Source organism: Callorhinchus milii, unplaced genomic scaffold, assembly GCF_018977255.1.
Source record: "Callorhinchus milii isolate IMCB2004 unplaced genomic scaffold, IMCB_Cmil_1.0 Scaffold14, whole genome shotgun sequence".
NCBI lineage: Eukaryota > Metazoa > Chordata > Chondrichthyes > Chimaeriformes > Callorhinchidae > Callorhinchus > Callorhinchus milii.
This window is the reverse complement of record NW_024704755.1, coordinates 5330169-5346310: the sequence shown is the minus strand read 5'-3', so window position 1 is coordinate 5346310 and position 16142 is coordinate 5330169. Positions and strand designations below refer to the sequence as shown.

Below are 16142 nucleotides of genomic sequence, written 5' to 3'. Positions count from 1 at the left end.
GAACAATTCCAGTTTAAGGACAAAACTCTATCCTGAGGCCTTTGTTTCAGCACAAAAACCAGAGTGGGAAACGAACCCAAGCGTCTTTAAAGCACACGTTCAAACCAGTACCCAAGAATAAATTGCCGACAGTGCTCTCAATAGCAAGCTATGCCATTCTAGCTGGTTAATTGTTAGTCGCTTGGCTGATCGCTTTTCCACGGCTAATAATTCTTTCCCTCCAAAATAATAATTTGATCACTCAATCCACGAATATTTGTGAGACACTGCTGTCCGCAATTGGCGGCCACGTTTCATCCACAACAAAAATGTACAGTCAATTCACTTTACAGAATGTTCTGTGAAGCGTTTTTGGGGACGTCTTGAAGATGTGATCAGGTGCTATATCAAAAGTAAGGATTATTATTATTACATAGCGCATGTATACTGAATGGCTTCATCCGACATGAATCCTGTCAGGCAGAAATTTAGAATGGAGTTTAAAATGTATGGTTAATGAAAGATTTTATTTGTTTCTGCATACAGTTGTTCGTAAGATCGATATTATGGACTAAATAATATGGCGGCGTCCCGTAGCTCAGTGGTTGGAGCGCTCGCCTCGCAAGCGAGAGACCTGGGTTCGATGCCGGACAGGGCAACACCCGGGGACAAGTTTCCTCACTCCACGCGCCCGATAGTTATCTCTCGAGAAAAAAAAAACCCCAATAATAAATGGGTCGCTTCAAACCACGACCGTTTGTGGAACGCTGCTGTGCGCGATTGGCCCGCCCGGGTTTCACCCGCAAAATACACCGTCGACTTGTACGTAACATCCGGTATATCCTGCGAAGCGCTCGGAGACGTCCGGACGATGCGATGCGAGGCGCCGCCTCAGAGTCCTGTAGCTCAGTGGTTAGAGCACTCGCTTTGCAAGCGAGAGACCTGAGTTCAATTCCAGGCAGAGGGCGAAACCTCGGGCAAGTTTCCTTACTCTACACAGAGCCTAATAATAATCCCTCCAAAACAAAACAATAATAAATTGGTCATTTTCAATCTACGACTGTTTGTGGGACATTGCTGTGCGCAATCGGCTGCCGCGTTCGCCCACAAATATACAGTCAATTCACTTGACAGTGTGTTCTGTGAAGCGCTTTGGGACGTCCTCCCGACGTGAAAAGCGCTATATCAAACGCGAGGATTATTATTGATGCCAGGATTACGCTGCGTCATTACTGTGAAGCTCCAGTGGTTAGTTGCAGCTCACGGGACGGGACCCTCCGGGACGGGAACTGCCCACTCCACCGGGATCAGCGCTCTGCCGAGTCACGTGACGCGCGGCGCCCCCTTTAATACCAAGGCGGGACTGTACCATTGTAATCGCGGGGACCGCTCCAGGGACCAGTCCGCCCCGGCGGGTGCTCTCGAGTCGGATGGTGGAGTCCCAAACGGGTCACGTGAGAGCGGGTGGCGCGAAAGTTGAGCGCGAGAAGTCCGCGGCGCGGAGGCCGAGAAACCCCGTGAGACGCAGCGAGACCCCCCCCACCCCCCCCCCCGGGACCAGGCCCCGCGGACCGAGACCGGAGACCCCGGGCTGAGAGACTGAGGTAGGCCCCGGGCCGGTGAGTCCCGGGAGAGACGCCCTGTGGTCCCGGTAAACAACTGCCACAACAACAACACCCGCGGCGGCGCCTCTCAGAGGCCGAGTATTATTCTTGACTCAGTCACAGCGGCCGCTTTACCTCTCGGCCGACGCCATGGCTCAGGTCCGGCTCACGGACTACTACAGTCAGACCAAGAGGGCCAAGCCCGGGCCGCTGGGGGCCAAGCGCAGGAAGGTGGGCGTTGGGCCCGGACAGCCGCCGGAGAAGCCGGTGAGCGTCCCTCGTAGCCCGGCCCCGAGCTCCCACCGTGACCCCCCGACACCGGCCCGGGAGCCGGCCACGGCGGGCGGCGAGGGCGAGGGCGAGTCCGAGGTCGGCCTGGGCTGTCAGCCGGACCCGCTCGGGGGTCTCCGGACGCCGCGGGGAGTCGGAGGTGCCCGGGGCGAGTTCGATCTGGGCTCGGCCGTCTTCGGGCCCGGCGCTCGGTCCAGCACCGGCAAGAAACGTTCCCGGTCCGAGTCACTGGAGGAGCCGGAGCCGGAGGCCGGGGTCGGGCAGACTCCCGCCCCCAGACCCCGACCCGGCGGCGGCGGCGGCGAGAGGAGATCGTCAGCTCGCAAGAGACTCGTCTTGCAGCCCCAGGACGACGGGCAGCCCTCGGACCGGGTCGGACCGGGAGAGACCGAAGAGCTCGGGTCTCCCGTGGGACCGGAATCCACGGTGAGACGGGGGGGGGGGGGACCGATCAGTCCAGAATTAGTGGAGTCCTGTGGCTCAGTGGTTAGAGCACTCGCTTTGCAAGTGAGAGACCTGAGTTCAATTCCAGGCAGAGGGCGAAACCTTGGGCAAGTTTCCTTACTCCACACAGAGCCTAATAATAATCCCTCCAAAACCAAAAACAATAATAAATTGGTCATTTTCAATCTACGACTGTTTGCGGGACATTGCTGTGCGCAATTGGCTGCCGCGTTCGCCCACAAATATACAGTCAATTCACTTTACAGTGTGTTCTGTGAAGCGCTTTGGGACGTCCTCTCCCGACGTGAAAAGCGCTATATCAAATGCAAGGATTACGATTTTTTTTTTTTTTTAGTTGTTATACGTTTCTACTTAATTATTTATTTTGCAGGTAACTGGTATCCCTGTGGGTGTGGGGAGGGGGTGGGGGGAGCGCTTTGCTCAAGTCCTGCTGTGCTGTGTGTTGGTGTCCTTATAATACTTATAATACTGGATGTTTTAAGATTGGGGACATCTTTGTAAATCTGCTGTGGATGGGTATGAAGTTTCCAATTTTCTTTTTTTTTTTGCATTCACCTCATTCATTTAGACCTGTAGACAGTGCACCTGTGAATCCTTGATGTTTATTTCGCGCACTTTGCTGGATCTAACCCGATTTTCACCTTTCCTGTGTTTAGATTGTAATAATAATAATAATATTCCTTGCATTTGATATAGCGCTTTTCACGTCGAGAAGACCTCCCAAAGCGCTTCACAGAATACACGGTAAAGTGAATGGACTGTATATTTGTGGGCGAACGCGGCAGCCAATTGCGCACAGCAATGTCCCACAAACAGTCGTGGATTGAAGATGACCAATTTATTATTGTTTTTGGTTTTGGAGGGATTATTATTAGGCTCTGTGTGGAGTAAGGAAACTTGCCCAAGGTTTCGCCCTCTGCCTGGAATTGAACTCAGGTTGCAAAGCGAGTGCTCTAACCACTGAGCTACATGACTCCACAATTGTAATACTGTATTACACAGTGCACCTAATGATTTCAGGTTCTACTTTGTAACTAATTAAATAACATTCACTGTTTCGGAACTATGTATTTTGAAAATGCCAAAAGGATTTTGTAAATGTAGTTCTCTTGCTACCCAGAAAACTGCAGAACCTGTGACTCTATCGTCCATCAATAAAGGGACAAAGAATGTGGTGAACCAGAGATTGTTGCCCAAAGAGAGAAGTGAAGAGATTGGTCGTGTTCAGGAATCATCAGAAGGAAAGGTATGACATTTTTTTTATCTACAAGATAGAATGCTAATGTCTTAACAACACATTGGATCCACAATAGCACAGAAACCTGATAATTTTGCATACTTGCCCTTTAGAAAACTGATACTTGGGTAGGTGGGAGAAAACTACGCTAAGTTCTCCAATGATAGGCTAATCCGATAAATGAAGTGTATCAAATATTATAAGTTAGTGACAGGCAATTTTTTGTGAATATCAATGCTTTTGTACTATTCTGCTGAACAGGAATGAGTGTGCAAACTTATGCAATATTGTACACTTTTAGGTTGCCACACCTGGAAATGAAAGCCTATTGAAGTTAAAGGCTCGGCTTCAGCAACTCCAGAAACGTACCCAAACTATCAATTCATCTGCTACTTCATCAGAGCTAAGCGCTACTGTCAAGAGCCGCCTGAACCAGGTTCGGAAACTGGGACTAAAAGTCCAAGGAAGGAAAGTGGAGCAGGAATCGGCAACTCAAGAAGAGGCAGAACCAAGTACAGATGAGAGGTAAGGAACTGAAAAACAGTTTGTTTCAAACCTTACCAATTGCCATTTTAATGGACAAAATGTAAATAAATGCTGTTGGTCATATTAACATCTCCCAAGATGTATGCATTCTAGGATTTATCTTGCTAATAGTCAGATAAATACAGGTAAAAAGAGTTTTAGGGTCAGATAAAGGGTGTGATCGTATACAGCAAACCTATGCACTTGGTGCTGAGTGTACCAGCTGAGTTTTATCTGGGCTTGGTCATATTTGAGTTGGGCACCCCAGTTGGGACAGGGGTTAGATCCATCACATGCAAGAGTGATAGAATGGGGGTTTCCACGCACAATTGCACTGAAGTGATTTTAGCTGTGCTAGTTCGTCTTGTATGTTATGTTGGGAAATGGTGAGAATCTATGTGATTTAGACCAAATGTCTAATTACTTAGTGTCAATTAGTTCTGTACATATACCAAGGACAGAAGAAGCTCTTCTATAAGTATTGTAGTATGAAGACAATCAATTGAGTGAATCTTTTAAACTTAAGAATGTAACAATTACATTTTTTAAAATGAGGGCAGTTTCTTTCAACCATATTTTATTCTTTGCAGAGTGAAGACACCAGCATACCAACGCTTTCATAATCTAGCCCAGGATATTCCACCAGGGTTGAGTATACCTTTCAAGTACAAGCTACTAGCAGAGATGTTCCGCAATATGGAAACTATTGTGAGCATGCTGTTCAACCGATCTGAAACAATTACGTTTGCCAAGGTGAAACAAGGTGTCACAGATATGATGCGGAGGTAAGTACTTATATTGTTCCATTGATGTATGATTAAAGATTAGCGTAGATAGGAAAGCAGTACGCCCCCAACCAGAGCTAGTATTTTGTAGTTGTTGCACTCTCAGATTCTCTCAGGACCTCTACAATTTAAATTGCATTTGATTCAGATCTAGACTATTATTACATTGTCTCTGCCTCTTCTTTCCTGACCCTTCTCCCTGTGTCATTAACTTCAGTTTCATAACTGATGTCTGAAAAACAGTAATATGCCTCAGTCCAGTATTTTCCTTCCAAGCTGTAAGACGACAAGCAGTACATGTAGAGAGATTGGCTAAAAACAAACTTGAGACTTGGCGATCTCACGAAGCTGGAATACAGTACTTCATGCAATTAATTTTGCCAATTTTAGTAATCCTTGCAATTTATATACCTCCTTTCATGTCAAAAATATGTCTCAAAATGCATCATGGGATTTAATGTAAAGAGAAGTGCCTATGTTTTGTAGATTAAATGAGTATTTTCCAACTTCTCAAGTTGTATTTAGCCAGCTTGTATTACTGTACAACTGAACCCAATTGATTTGCTTTTAGACTTTGTAAGCATTCTAACTTTCTTCTGTAGGAAGTTCGAGGAACGAAATGTTGGGCAGATAAAGACCGTTTACCCTGCTGCATACAGATTCAGGCAGGAAAAGGACATCCCAACGTGGACTAACTCTGTCAAAAAATACCAACTCACTATTGATCCTGTGGTGGAAGGAGGTAAGTGCTAAGCTCACAGGTTTAGATATATAGAATTAATGTTTTTTTGATTCTGTCCATTAGGAAGGTCAAGGCTCTGTTGTGGTGCTGCCACAGTTGACTAGCCTCATTGATGCTCAGTGTCTTGGCAGAATTAATTTGTTAATTTACCATAAAATGTATTCAAGAATCATTGATTAGTTTTAATATTATTATTATTGATTAATTTTCCCCCCTTTGCTTCCTGTACTCTGTTTCACTGCTCCTTTGAAGTAAATGCTGATGGTCGTCCACATTTGAAGGCTTCTCGACTACTTCAGCGTCGTCGCGTCTTTGGTCGAAACCTTCTAAACATTGTTAAGCAGCACCATAAAGTAAGTAAAAGTAATTTCAGGTGGGCCTAAGTGATACCATTACTTTGCTTGTACCCCATATTTCAATTGTATTAATCATTCTGTGAAGTGAATATGCTGAAGGAGTCTCCTTAATGTTTTTCTGCAACAAAGTAGTTTAAGAACAATATTTTCAACTGCAACCACAAGAAGTTTGTCATTATTGAATCCTGAGTAATCTTAAGTGGGTCATACCAATCTTGTTCTGCTCCCACATGCCCATGAAGATGCCCTTTTCAAAGACGCTTAAACTTCTTTACCCATAAGTCCAATTCTGATAGTCCTTGCAGTTGTCTTCCTGTTTGACATGCAACAATGCATATCAGTTCAATACTATTGTATTGAAAGTGCTCTGACAATTTTGCATACATCTGAATTTCATTTCCTTACAAGACAGCTTAACGCTTAGCATTCGAAGATTCCTGGGAACCATTGATCCACCTTGGCTTGTTTAAATAGTAGATAGGATGGGGTCCTAAAGAAAGCGGATATAAATTTTAAATGAGCACTTGAGCAAATGTAGAAGTGTTGGTTTGCACAACATAATCTTTGAAGGATTTTGTGTAAGCAAAAAAAACCTAAAGGAATTTAAAACGTGAAATATTAATTCCTTCTGTTTCATGTAGGCATTCCTGGATTCTCTAAACCCTCCAATGCACGTACCTGATGATAAGCTAACACGGTGGCACCCTCGGTTCAACGTGGATGAAATTCCAGACATTCCTGCTGCAGAGCTGCCTCAGCCTCCAAATGAAGAAAAACTAACAACTGCTCAAGAAGTACTGGATAAAGCTCGCAGTATAATGACACCAAAGGTATTGGTGACAGTACTTCACTAAGGGGGTAGTGTGTTAAATATTTTAGTGTGGACTTCCAGTCTCTAATGATTAATGTCCAGCATCATAGTTCAAGCTCAGTTGTGTGTGTGTGTATATGTGTATCTATATATTTTTATATATATATATATATATATAATCAGCCGGGTGTTTGATGCATACAGAAACCTATCACTGTGCTTAAGAGTGTGCAAACCAAACCGACTTCCATGCATCCCACCTATACATGGAAATTCCAGATTTTGTTGGAATGGAATATGCACTGTCTTCCTGGGGGGATATATCCTGCTTAGCTGATTCCGGGAAGTATAGGTGCAGGTTGGCAAGAGGCAAGACTTGGGGACCCCAGAGTGTGTGTTGCAGTACTGTTGGAGTCTGACCAACTAAAACTGTACAGCTTGCCATTGATATCGCTGTCTGGCAAGCTTTCCTGATGCTTGTCCAGCTAGGACTTTAGCTTGCAGGGGTAATAGGAACTGAATGGGATGATTCCTTGCTATTAGTGACTGGTCTGCCCTTCCAAGTCCTTCTGATTAGTTTCGTTATATCTGTATTGTACTTCACAAGTTATTATTACGCAGAATTTTCCATTTGTAATACTTGCTTGTATTTTCAGATGGAGAAAGCACTTGCCAACATGGCTCTGAAAACTGTAGAAACTGCTGCTGTTGAACAGAAACAGATGCCAGATAGGAAACCAAATCCTAGTCCCTCAACTGCATTGAAAGGAATTTCCCAAAGTCTGCTGGATAGGGTAAGGTAGCAGTGAAATTGCTAAGTAGAAATTTTAAGGTTGAGAGAAAGGAACTTATCAACCTAATTTAATCTTTCCGATAGCAAAAAACAAAAAGGCCATTTGCACCAATTGTCACAAATCTACAGGCTTATTTTGAATTGTTTGTAGTAATTTATGCCATCAACCACTCTAGCATCCAGAAAGTACCTAATACTATAAAAAGTTGTAGGTTCCAGCATTAAAAAAATCTTTAGTGTCAGCTGAGCAATGAGTTATTAGAACATTTTTTTTTGGTGTTATACATTGTAGGCAATAAAGATGATTATTTTCCACATACAAATATTGTACTCATTCAATAGGGAAAATATAGTCCTCTTCAGTCTTGCCATGGTCTTATCCTGGTCAGATAATTTTCTTGACTTGTTGAATATAAGGTCTCATTTATTTTTTCAATGTTAGGAACGCCCTGATTTTCATACATGCAAGGTGAAATGGCGTAGGATTGCTTTTTGAACGTGGCTAGTGTTTCTTTAACATAACTTACCAGTGATAGTTCATATATTAGAAAGACTGACTCACTATTCATACAATTAACATTGTGGATTGTTATTCACTAATATGAAATTCATGTTTATTACTTAAAAAGATTCGTGCTAAAGAAGCTCAGAAGATTCAGGCAGTAATGACACGAAATCCTACACAAATTGAGCGTCTCCAAATGATGTCACACCTTCCTGAGATTGCAAGGATTTTACGCAATATCTTTGTGGCTGAGAAAAAACCAGCTTTGATTTTTGTATTCGTATGCAACAGGGTGGTGGATAGTTATCGATCAATGATTAATGTTGGTAAGTGTTAAGCTAAAAACATAATTTTGTTAAAATATGCAAAAAAATTGCAATATTGGGGCATTGATATTAAAATGAGCATTTCCATTTTCGGGAATCAACACTAGAATTGTAGTCCTTCGGTCGTCTAATCACAATTTTGAAACTTTTACAACAATCTTCTGCTGAAATTCCTTTTTTCTAGTGAGCACTGATGTATTTTGCTGTTTAGATTGTTTTTAAATTGCTACCCATCAGTTTTCCTCTCCCTGCCTTCGGTTACCTGCCCCCCTCCCGCCAAACCACGCCTTGGTTAAGTTTTTCCGTGACCCTACCCGTTTGAAGGGTGCTGCATAAATGCAAGTTGATGTTTCATTGTCAGTAGTTTGACTTTTCTATGTATTACATTGGTTTGAAATGCTCTTTTTAATCTCTTTTTAGAGGATATAGGAAAACACTTGCGGTTGTTGGCTGAGGTTGTTCCTGATTGGTTAAGCATCCACCAAATTCGAAAAGAGGAGTATCTGAAGCTGAACAAGAACGTGGAACTAAATGTGATTTCGGAGAAAATTGCAAATAAAATAAAAGTGGAGGAAAATAAGTAAATATCTTAAATGCCATTGTTTTAGATGGATGTAAATGTAAGTTCTGAAGCTTTTAACTTGTAAAAATGATGTACAGTATGTTGATCTGGAAGAGAGAAGAATTTGCTCAGTATGATGTGTCCTGGATTACCTCACTTGTACCAATTCGTTGGAAATGACTGATTAGAATTCTTTGTACTCTATCTGGAAAGCATCAGAATTTTGGGATTTAGAGTCAATGGGTTTATCTTGATTTTAAAAGAAAATTAGACTCTGGATATGTAGGGTAACGTATGTTGCACTCTCAAGACCAGTTTCTTTCTGCATTTTAAATGAAGAGTATAGACATTCTGGCCTGTGCCTGCAGGGTTCAATTTTTATTTGCTTCAAGAAAAAGATGAGATGACTGTTTGATTGGTTAATGTTTTTTAAAGGAACAAATTTTGATTAAATGTTTCACTTTTCAAAGAAACTTTGTGGTATTTACCTCAATTCAGCAAACTAGTAGTTTAGAACTAGTATACTTAGAAAATTACAGTGAATTTATCAACATTGCTACTAAAGTCAGCATTCTTCCTTATTTGTTCATCCTTTGTGTGTAAATAAATAACCATTATCTCCAGTCTATGCAGCATATATCTATTCCAGAATCACCTTGTTGAATGGCACATGTTAATTAGAAAATTGCATTTTGATTACTCTTAAGATCAATTATATTCATAGTGGGTTAATTGATTCCATTACTAGTTTGAGTGGTAGGACAAGAGATTCAATTTAGCAGTTTTAAAATGGAAAGTCTTCTCTCCCCAGAGGAAAAATGTTAAATGAAGAAATTGGTGTGTGAATAATGGAACAGTATTAAATTACCCAATTTTAAGTTCTTCCACACTACCCCCTGGTGGACAAGACAGGCAGGTGACCTACTTCATTATTTCTGCCACTAATGTTCTGAAACCAACTGAGAAGTTCAACGCAAAAAGCTGACTCATCATTGCCTCTATCATGGTGCATTCCCACTGGCAGTTTTGTCTGGTAATATCTTAAGTCAAGTGAAGTAATATTTATTTCCTCCCAAAAGCTACAATTGATGTACTATGACGATGCCCATGGATTCCCAATGCTTGTATACCAGTATAGGATTTTAATTTAGTTCAGGTAACTTAATATCCAATGTAGCTTCCCATTTGATGTCAACTACATTTGTCCTGAATACTCAATTGACAAATCTTTTAAATACTATGCGTATCAAACAAAACTGACCTTTCATTGATTAATTGCAGGTTTCATACATGCCTATTAAAACTCATTTTAGAATCCTAAGGTAGAAATGTGAACAAATACTATTCATACAGTGATTAGATCATTAAGAGCAAATTCCCATCTCAATAATAACAAAAACTATAATGTGGTTCATTACAGTTAGAGGAGTCTTTAATGGATTAGGTTACATTTGCTTGAATTTAATCACCAATATTTTGAATGCTTAGAAAATAGAACCTTAAGATTCAAAATTTAAAAATGTCCCAGGAACAATGAAAAAATACCCATATTAATACAGTATTCAAGTAAAAATATTTCAACAATCTACTTTACATTTGTGTAAGATTCAATATTTTGGTAATGAAACAAATATATTGGCAGTATTGTGTATTGTAAATGCATTGTGGATACAGCAACAATGCATTTACAAGGAAACGAGAAAAAGGACACTTGGTAAGTATCTGTAAAGGTCATCGTTAAGAGACTTGGTAACTGAAGGATATTGCTATTAAGAGTGATGCTTTGAATTCTCTTGCTGCTTGAAATTATTGATACCTCAGATACAACTCTCCTTACAACAAATTCTGAGTGGTCTTTGACCGAAAAGAGTAATTAGTATGTTTTAAATGAAGCAATGTAAAGTACCACAACAGTCTTGATAACATGTTTTACTTAATACTGCAAAATTGAGTAACAAGGCACACATCCCAACTTCTGTAAACCATTCAGAGCCTTCAATTCAATTACCACCAAACATTCACGAGTCTCAGCATTCACTTTCTTCAACAGTTCACAAGCAGCGCTCAGAGTACCTACACCAAAGATAAAAGGATTTGAATATAAATTTATTTTTAAATAAAATTACAAGTAAAATTCAATCATTGGCTTTTTTTAAAAAAATTGCATTTCCAAACATGTCATTTGTAACGTACTACAACGTTTACAAAAGAAATTGCGGATAAGGCAAAGTGGGCACGGTCTATTCTAAAAGAATTACTACCAGTTGTTGGTAACTACTATCTACTGTATGCAGAAAAAATAATTTTGCATTCATTAGCTCCATGAGAAGGGGTTAATGAAGCTTATGCATTCAAGGGGAGTCAGCCAAAGTTACAACCAGCATAAACCCCCTAAATTACACCTATAAATGCAAAACTGGTTACACAATTACATTTTAAAAACATTTCATTGAAAGTTCTAAGGTAGATCAATAGACTTACAAGAGAGCAAGCTCAGCGCTATCTGTATGTGCCATGACGATACCGTGCGATTGCAATTACATTGCTCCTAAAATAATTTCTTCCAGAAAGTATCAGATAATACTTTCTAATATTTTAAAAAACATTGTATAGTGTTCCTGTGAAAATACTATTTATAGGATTAATAGAACATTGTACCTCCAGTTGCAAGTAGATCATCGATGACAACAACTTTTTGCCCTGATTCCACAGCACCACATTGTATCTCAAGTTCTCCCTACAAAATGGAGAGAAAATAAAATCTGTGGATCATGGTAGCATGTTGACATCTGTTTCAGTATATTAACAAGTTGCATCATTTCATTATTTTAGAATTATTCATCGGTTCTTTGGGGCGTCGTCCTGAAGTGAAAGGTGCTATACAAATGTAATTTTGTATTGTATTAAATATTACCTTTGCATATTCAGAACTAAATTCAACAGATATAATTGGTCCTGGTAACTTTCCTTTCTTTCGAATTGGCACAAACCCGATTCCAAGTCTTTGTGCTACGACAGGGCCAAATAGAAATCCACGGGCATCCAGCCCTATAGAAAATGCAAAAAAGGAATGTGACCACATGGCGTTAACATTGTAATACAGTATATACAATTATGTTCCAAATAATCCACTGCAATTCAACTATCTGCAATCTTGCAAAGAAGATGTTAAATATAATCCTTGAGTGATAAGGATAAATCTATTCACAATATTAATACAAGTCCATTATCTTGCAGAACTTTGCCCGTTAGCTATTCTCACCCAATTCCAGTTATACAAAACTATAACATTTGAACTTATGCCTTCATTCTGAAGGGCAACATTGCAAATTAAAGCAACTATGAAGATAACAGTAAGATGGAAAAGTCAGTGGAAAAAATTGCCAAGTCAGGTTCTCTCAGTTCACATATAAAGAATGGCTATTTGAGCAAAACACCTGGAGGAGACCACTATCTTCAGAATTTCTTTCACACTAAATTTAGAAAAGCAAGTAGAGGAAGAAAAGTGTTCAATTGAATTAATATAGCAGACTTACCTACAACCAAGTCAGGGAGAGGACAATTCTCTTTCAGATGCTCTTCAAACAAGTCAATGGTTGCCCTGAAGGCATTTGGGTCTTTCAGAATAGGACAGATGTCTCTGAAATATACAGAAATAAGCCAGGAGTAATGAAATACGAGAGGCTCAAAAGCCGGACAGACACCGACATGGGGGAGCGGGGGTTGAAGAGGGGAAGGTAGATTGGATTTATGGCAGTTTTTGAAGATAGAGGGCTAAACAAGAGGTCCCGGAGATGGGGGAAAGGTGGCTTCAAGGTTCAGCTGCCAGTGCTGGGGTGGAGGATGTGCAGAAGCATGAGTTTTCCGAGCAGAGGAGGTAAACATAAGAGGGAGGATGGAGAATATTTTGGGTAGGGAGGTGCTGGGGAATGAAGAGATTTGTAGGCAAAAGTAAAGATCTTGAAATCGATCGGATGTGAGACAGGGAGCTAGTGAAGCCTGGAGAGCATGGTAAAAAATTGTATCTGGTAAGAATATGGGCGGTAGAGTTTTGAATGAGCTGGAACTTGTAGAACTGAGGAGGCTGGTGAGGAGGTGGAGTCTGGAGGTAATATAATACAAAATTACATTTGTAAAGTGCCTTTCACTCAGGAGGACATCCCAAGGTGTAATATAGGTTGGAATGACGGTTTCAGCAGCAATGACATGGAACAGGGATGAAGCCAGATGACATGGTAAAGATGCATGAAGCAGTCTTGGTCAGGGTCTGGAACAAGAGAGGAAAGAAAGCGGAGGATTGAATCGAACATTGTGATTGCAGAATTGTTCAATGAGTTTGAATGAGAGGCCGGGAAGATTGACAACAGTAACAAGATTACATTTATACGGCGCCTTTCACGTCGGGAGGACGTCCCAAGGCGCTGACGAAGTAGAGGCAGAAAGAAAGTGACAGTAGCAGGAACTTCATTCTTCATTCTTGTCCACGTTTAATTGATATGACTATTAAAGCTTTCCCAAAGTGAACAAAAAGAATTTGGCTTCAGACTTCTGGAGCCCACAAGGCACACTTTTCGGAGAAGAAAACAGCCTCCAAACTGACAGACCGCCGCACCGCTCGGGAGGAAGGGTTGGGATTCGTGTGTACATCTCATTATATTCTTCTATTCCACCGCTCAGCTCCTTTGCCTTTACTGTACCGGGTGAAAGCACGAATTACGCTACCAGACTAATGGTAGAAATCAAGAGCAAGTCGGAGTTTTCGTTAGAAGACGAGAGGTTTTAAGAGTGTGGGTTGCGCAATCCACATCACGAAAGCAGACAACAGCAGCAGCAGCAGCAGCAACTTGCATTTATTTGCATTGGCTCTGGAACTCCATCCCCCAGTGCCTTCGCCTTCGCTTCCTCCCTTTCCTCCTTCAAGGCCGGTCTCAAGACCTTTCTCTTCGACCGTGCCTTCAGCTCCCCTCTCGACTCTCTACCCCCTCCTCGCTCCCTCCCTTCCCTCCCCTCCCCTCCCCCTTGACCATCCCCCCCCCCCAATGCTCGGGTCCCGACCCAACTGCCCAGCGCCTCGGGACGTCCTCCCGACGTGAAAGGCGACTCTATAAAATGCAATCTTGTTGTTGTTGTGGTTGTTGTTGTGCAGTATAGCGACCTTCGGGGGGGGGGGGGTCTGGAGGGGGATTGGAGACGGGACACGTTCCGTTAGGTTGAGGGTCATTTCTGTCAGGAGGACACTTCTGTCCTGAACCTTCCACGTTTCCGTGACCAGTCGGGAGGTCACGCGGTCGTGCAGTTCCAGTCGCTCAGCCATCGAGAGGACTTTATCTGTGCGCGAGACTCGGGCTGTCGGGAACCGTGGCTGTCAGTTCAATTCCGACCGCCGCGGCTCCGGGGCACACGTGCGGACGCCAAATAAAATAAAACAAAATAAAAATAATAAAAAAAAGAAGGCGGGGGGTGGGGGGGGTGGGGGGTGAGGGGGAGCGGCCCCACGAACGGCTGTGAGTGAAAACCCGCGCCTCGTGAACAAAGCTCTCTTCCAGAACATTCTGTCCGGGGCCTTCGGCTCTCATCGATCTGCGCCTCTTCTTCCCGCCCTCCTCTCCCCCCACGTTCCCTTCGGTCACCAGGAGGAGAAATGACAATAGCAGAACTCACTGAAAAGTGACCCCCGGTTTGGGGAAGTCCGGGTAAGTTCTCATCTTGCAGCGCAGTAACTGGACCTTCTCCTCTCTGCTCGCCATTGCCCGCCCTCGAGGATGGAGACCGGCGTCACGCCCTATCGCGTCCGCACTGCGCCCCCCGCCGGCCCTGCGCATGCGCCAAGTCCCAACCTGTGCCCCACCGCCTCTGGTTCTCGTTCCTCCGCAGCTGTAATATGTCCCTTCCCTTCCCCCTCCCCCCCCCACACCCAAACACACCCCACCCACACACCCCCCCCCCCACACACCCCACCCCACACACACACCCCACCCCACACCCACCCCCACACCCCCCCCACACCCACACACACCCACACACACCCCACCCCCCCCACCCACACACCCCACCCCACACACACACCCCCACACACCCACAGCCCACCACCCACACACACCCCACCCCACACACCCACACACACTCACACACACCCCACCCCACCCCCCCCCCACCCACCCCCCCACACACCCCCACACACCTCCCCCCACACCCCCCACACCCCACACCCCACACGCACCCCCACACACCCCCTCACACATCCCCCTCCACCCCCACACCCCCACACCCCCCACTCTCTCTCACGCTCCAATGAAAGGGTTGACTTTTTTTTGCTGAGGTCTTCTTTTTCTGTCTACGGAGACCCACCAGCCCCCCCCCCCCCCCCCCCCACACACACACACACAGCTGAGATCAGATAACCCCCACACAGCGTGTGACTCGAAGCTGTAACGTTTGATCTGCGTGAATTGATGGCCACACCGTTGATTACCGAAAGAAATGTCAGTTTTAGGAGATGGGACTCGTTTTATTTTCCAGGACATTTGACTCGAAACATGAGCTTTTGTCAGGTTCGTGTGTATTGTTAATGTGACAGATCAGTCACTCAGAGCAATGACTCACGACGAACAGCCACGAAACGGATGAGGAGAACGAATGACTCAAAAGGGGCGAGAGCGCTGCCAACCGAGTCAGGTGAACACACACATTGGATTGGAAACTCGAGACTGTTTTGGCGAAGTCTTTGTCTGGAATATGTTCAGTTAGAATCGAGTGTTTACTACCGGGTTCGACGCTGTCAGAACGATTGGTTGTGTTTAGATATATATATATAGATATAAATATTATATACTGCTGTTCGATGACGTTCTGTGAGGAATCATCTCCCCGTCATGCACAGAGTTAGTACAGAAAATGGTGCACTGTTACCCCCAATTCTGACTGCAGTGCTGCCACAGGGAAATGGTGACCTCGACTGGTTGAAGGGAAGTGCCGAGTTAGCTTCTCACGCAAGGACGAGGGGTTGGTTGGATGAATGGATGAATGGATGGTTAGATGGTTGGATGAATGGATGGTTAGATGGTTGGATGGATGGTTAGATGGTTGGGTGGATGGTTAGATGGATGGATGGATGGTTGGGTGGATGGTTAGATGGATGGATGGATGGTTGGATGGATGGAT

The 16142-nt window shown here is 43.4% G+C and overlaps 2 protein-coding genes across 2 annotated transcripts; one reads left to right on the top strand and one right to left on the bottom strand.

The window, feature by feature from the left end:
• The first annotated feature begins 1570 nt into the window (after positions 1-1570).
• On the top strand, positions 1571-10343 carry cdt1 (chromatin licensing and DNA replication factor 1). The gene is made up of 10 exons (XM_007889316.2): positions 1571-2300; positions 3460-3585; positions 3878-4101; positions 4692-4886; positions 5489-5628; positions 5881-5981; positions 6626-6814; positions 7452-7589; positions 8218-8419; positions 8840-10343. Exons 1-10 carry the CDS (start codon positions 1734-1736, stop codon positions 9001-9003), a joined length of 2046 nt encoding a protein of 681 aa, XP_007887507.2. The 5' UTR covers positions 1571-1733; the 3' UTR covers positions 9004-10343.
• A 551-nt stretch (positions 10344-10894) lies between these two features.
• On the bottom strand, positions 10895-14818 carry aprt (adenine phosphoribosyltransferase). Its single transcript, XM_007889315.2, has 5 exons — positions 14643-14818; positions 12518-12621; positions 11896-12029; positions 11640-11718; positions 10895-11054 (listed from the first exon to the last, which is right to left on the bottom strand). The coding sequence occupies exons 1-5, from the start codon at positions 14801-14803 to the stop codon at positions 10915-10917; spliced, it is 618 nt and encodes a 205-aa protein (XP_007887506.1). The 5' UTR covers positions 14804-14818; the 3' UTR covers positions 10895-10914.
• Between the last annotated feature and the right edge of the window lie 1324 nt (positions 14819-16142).

Bases quoted from the DNA above. Each gene is read 5' to 3' on its own strand.
- cdt1 (XM_007889316.2), top strand. From the start codon at position 1,734: ATGGCTCAGGTCCGGCTCACGGACTACTACAGTCAGACCAAGAGGGCC. The intron at 2,301-3,459 runs GTGAGACGGGGG...CTTGCTACCCAG, and splicing joins CCGTGGGACCGGAATCCACG to AAAACTGCAGAACCTGTGAC. The intron at 7,590-8,217 runs GTAAGGTAGCAG...TTACTTAAAAAG, and splicing joins CCCAAAGTCTGCTGGATAGG to ATTCGTGCTAAAGAAGCTCA.
- aprt (XM_007889315.2), bottom strand. From the start codon at position 14,803: ATGCGCAGGGCCGGCGGGGGGCGCAGTGCGGACGCGATAGGGCGTGAC. The intron at 12,622-14,642 runs GTGAGTTCTGCT...TGTATATTTCAG, and splicing joins AAACCGGGGGTCACTTTTCA to AGACATCTGTCCTATTCTGA. The intron at 11,055-11,639 runs GTACAATGTTCT...TCTTTGGTGTAG, and splicing joins TGATCTACTTGCAACTGGAG to GTACTCTGAGCGCTGCTTGT.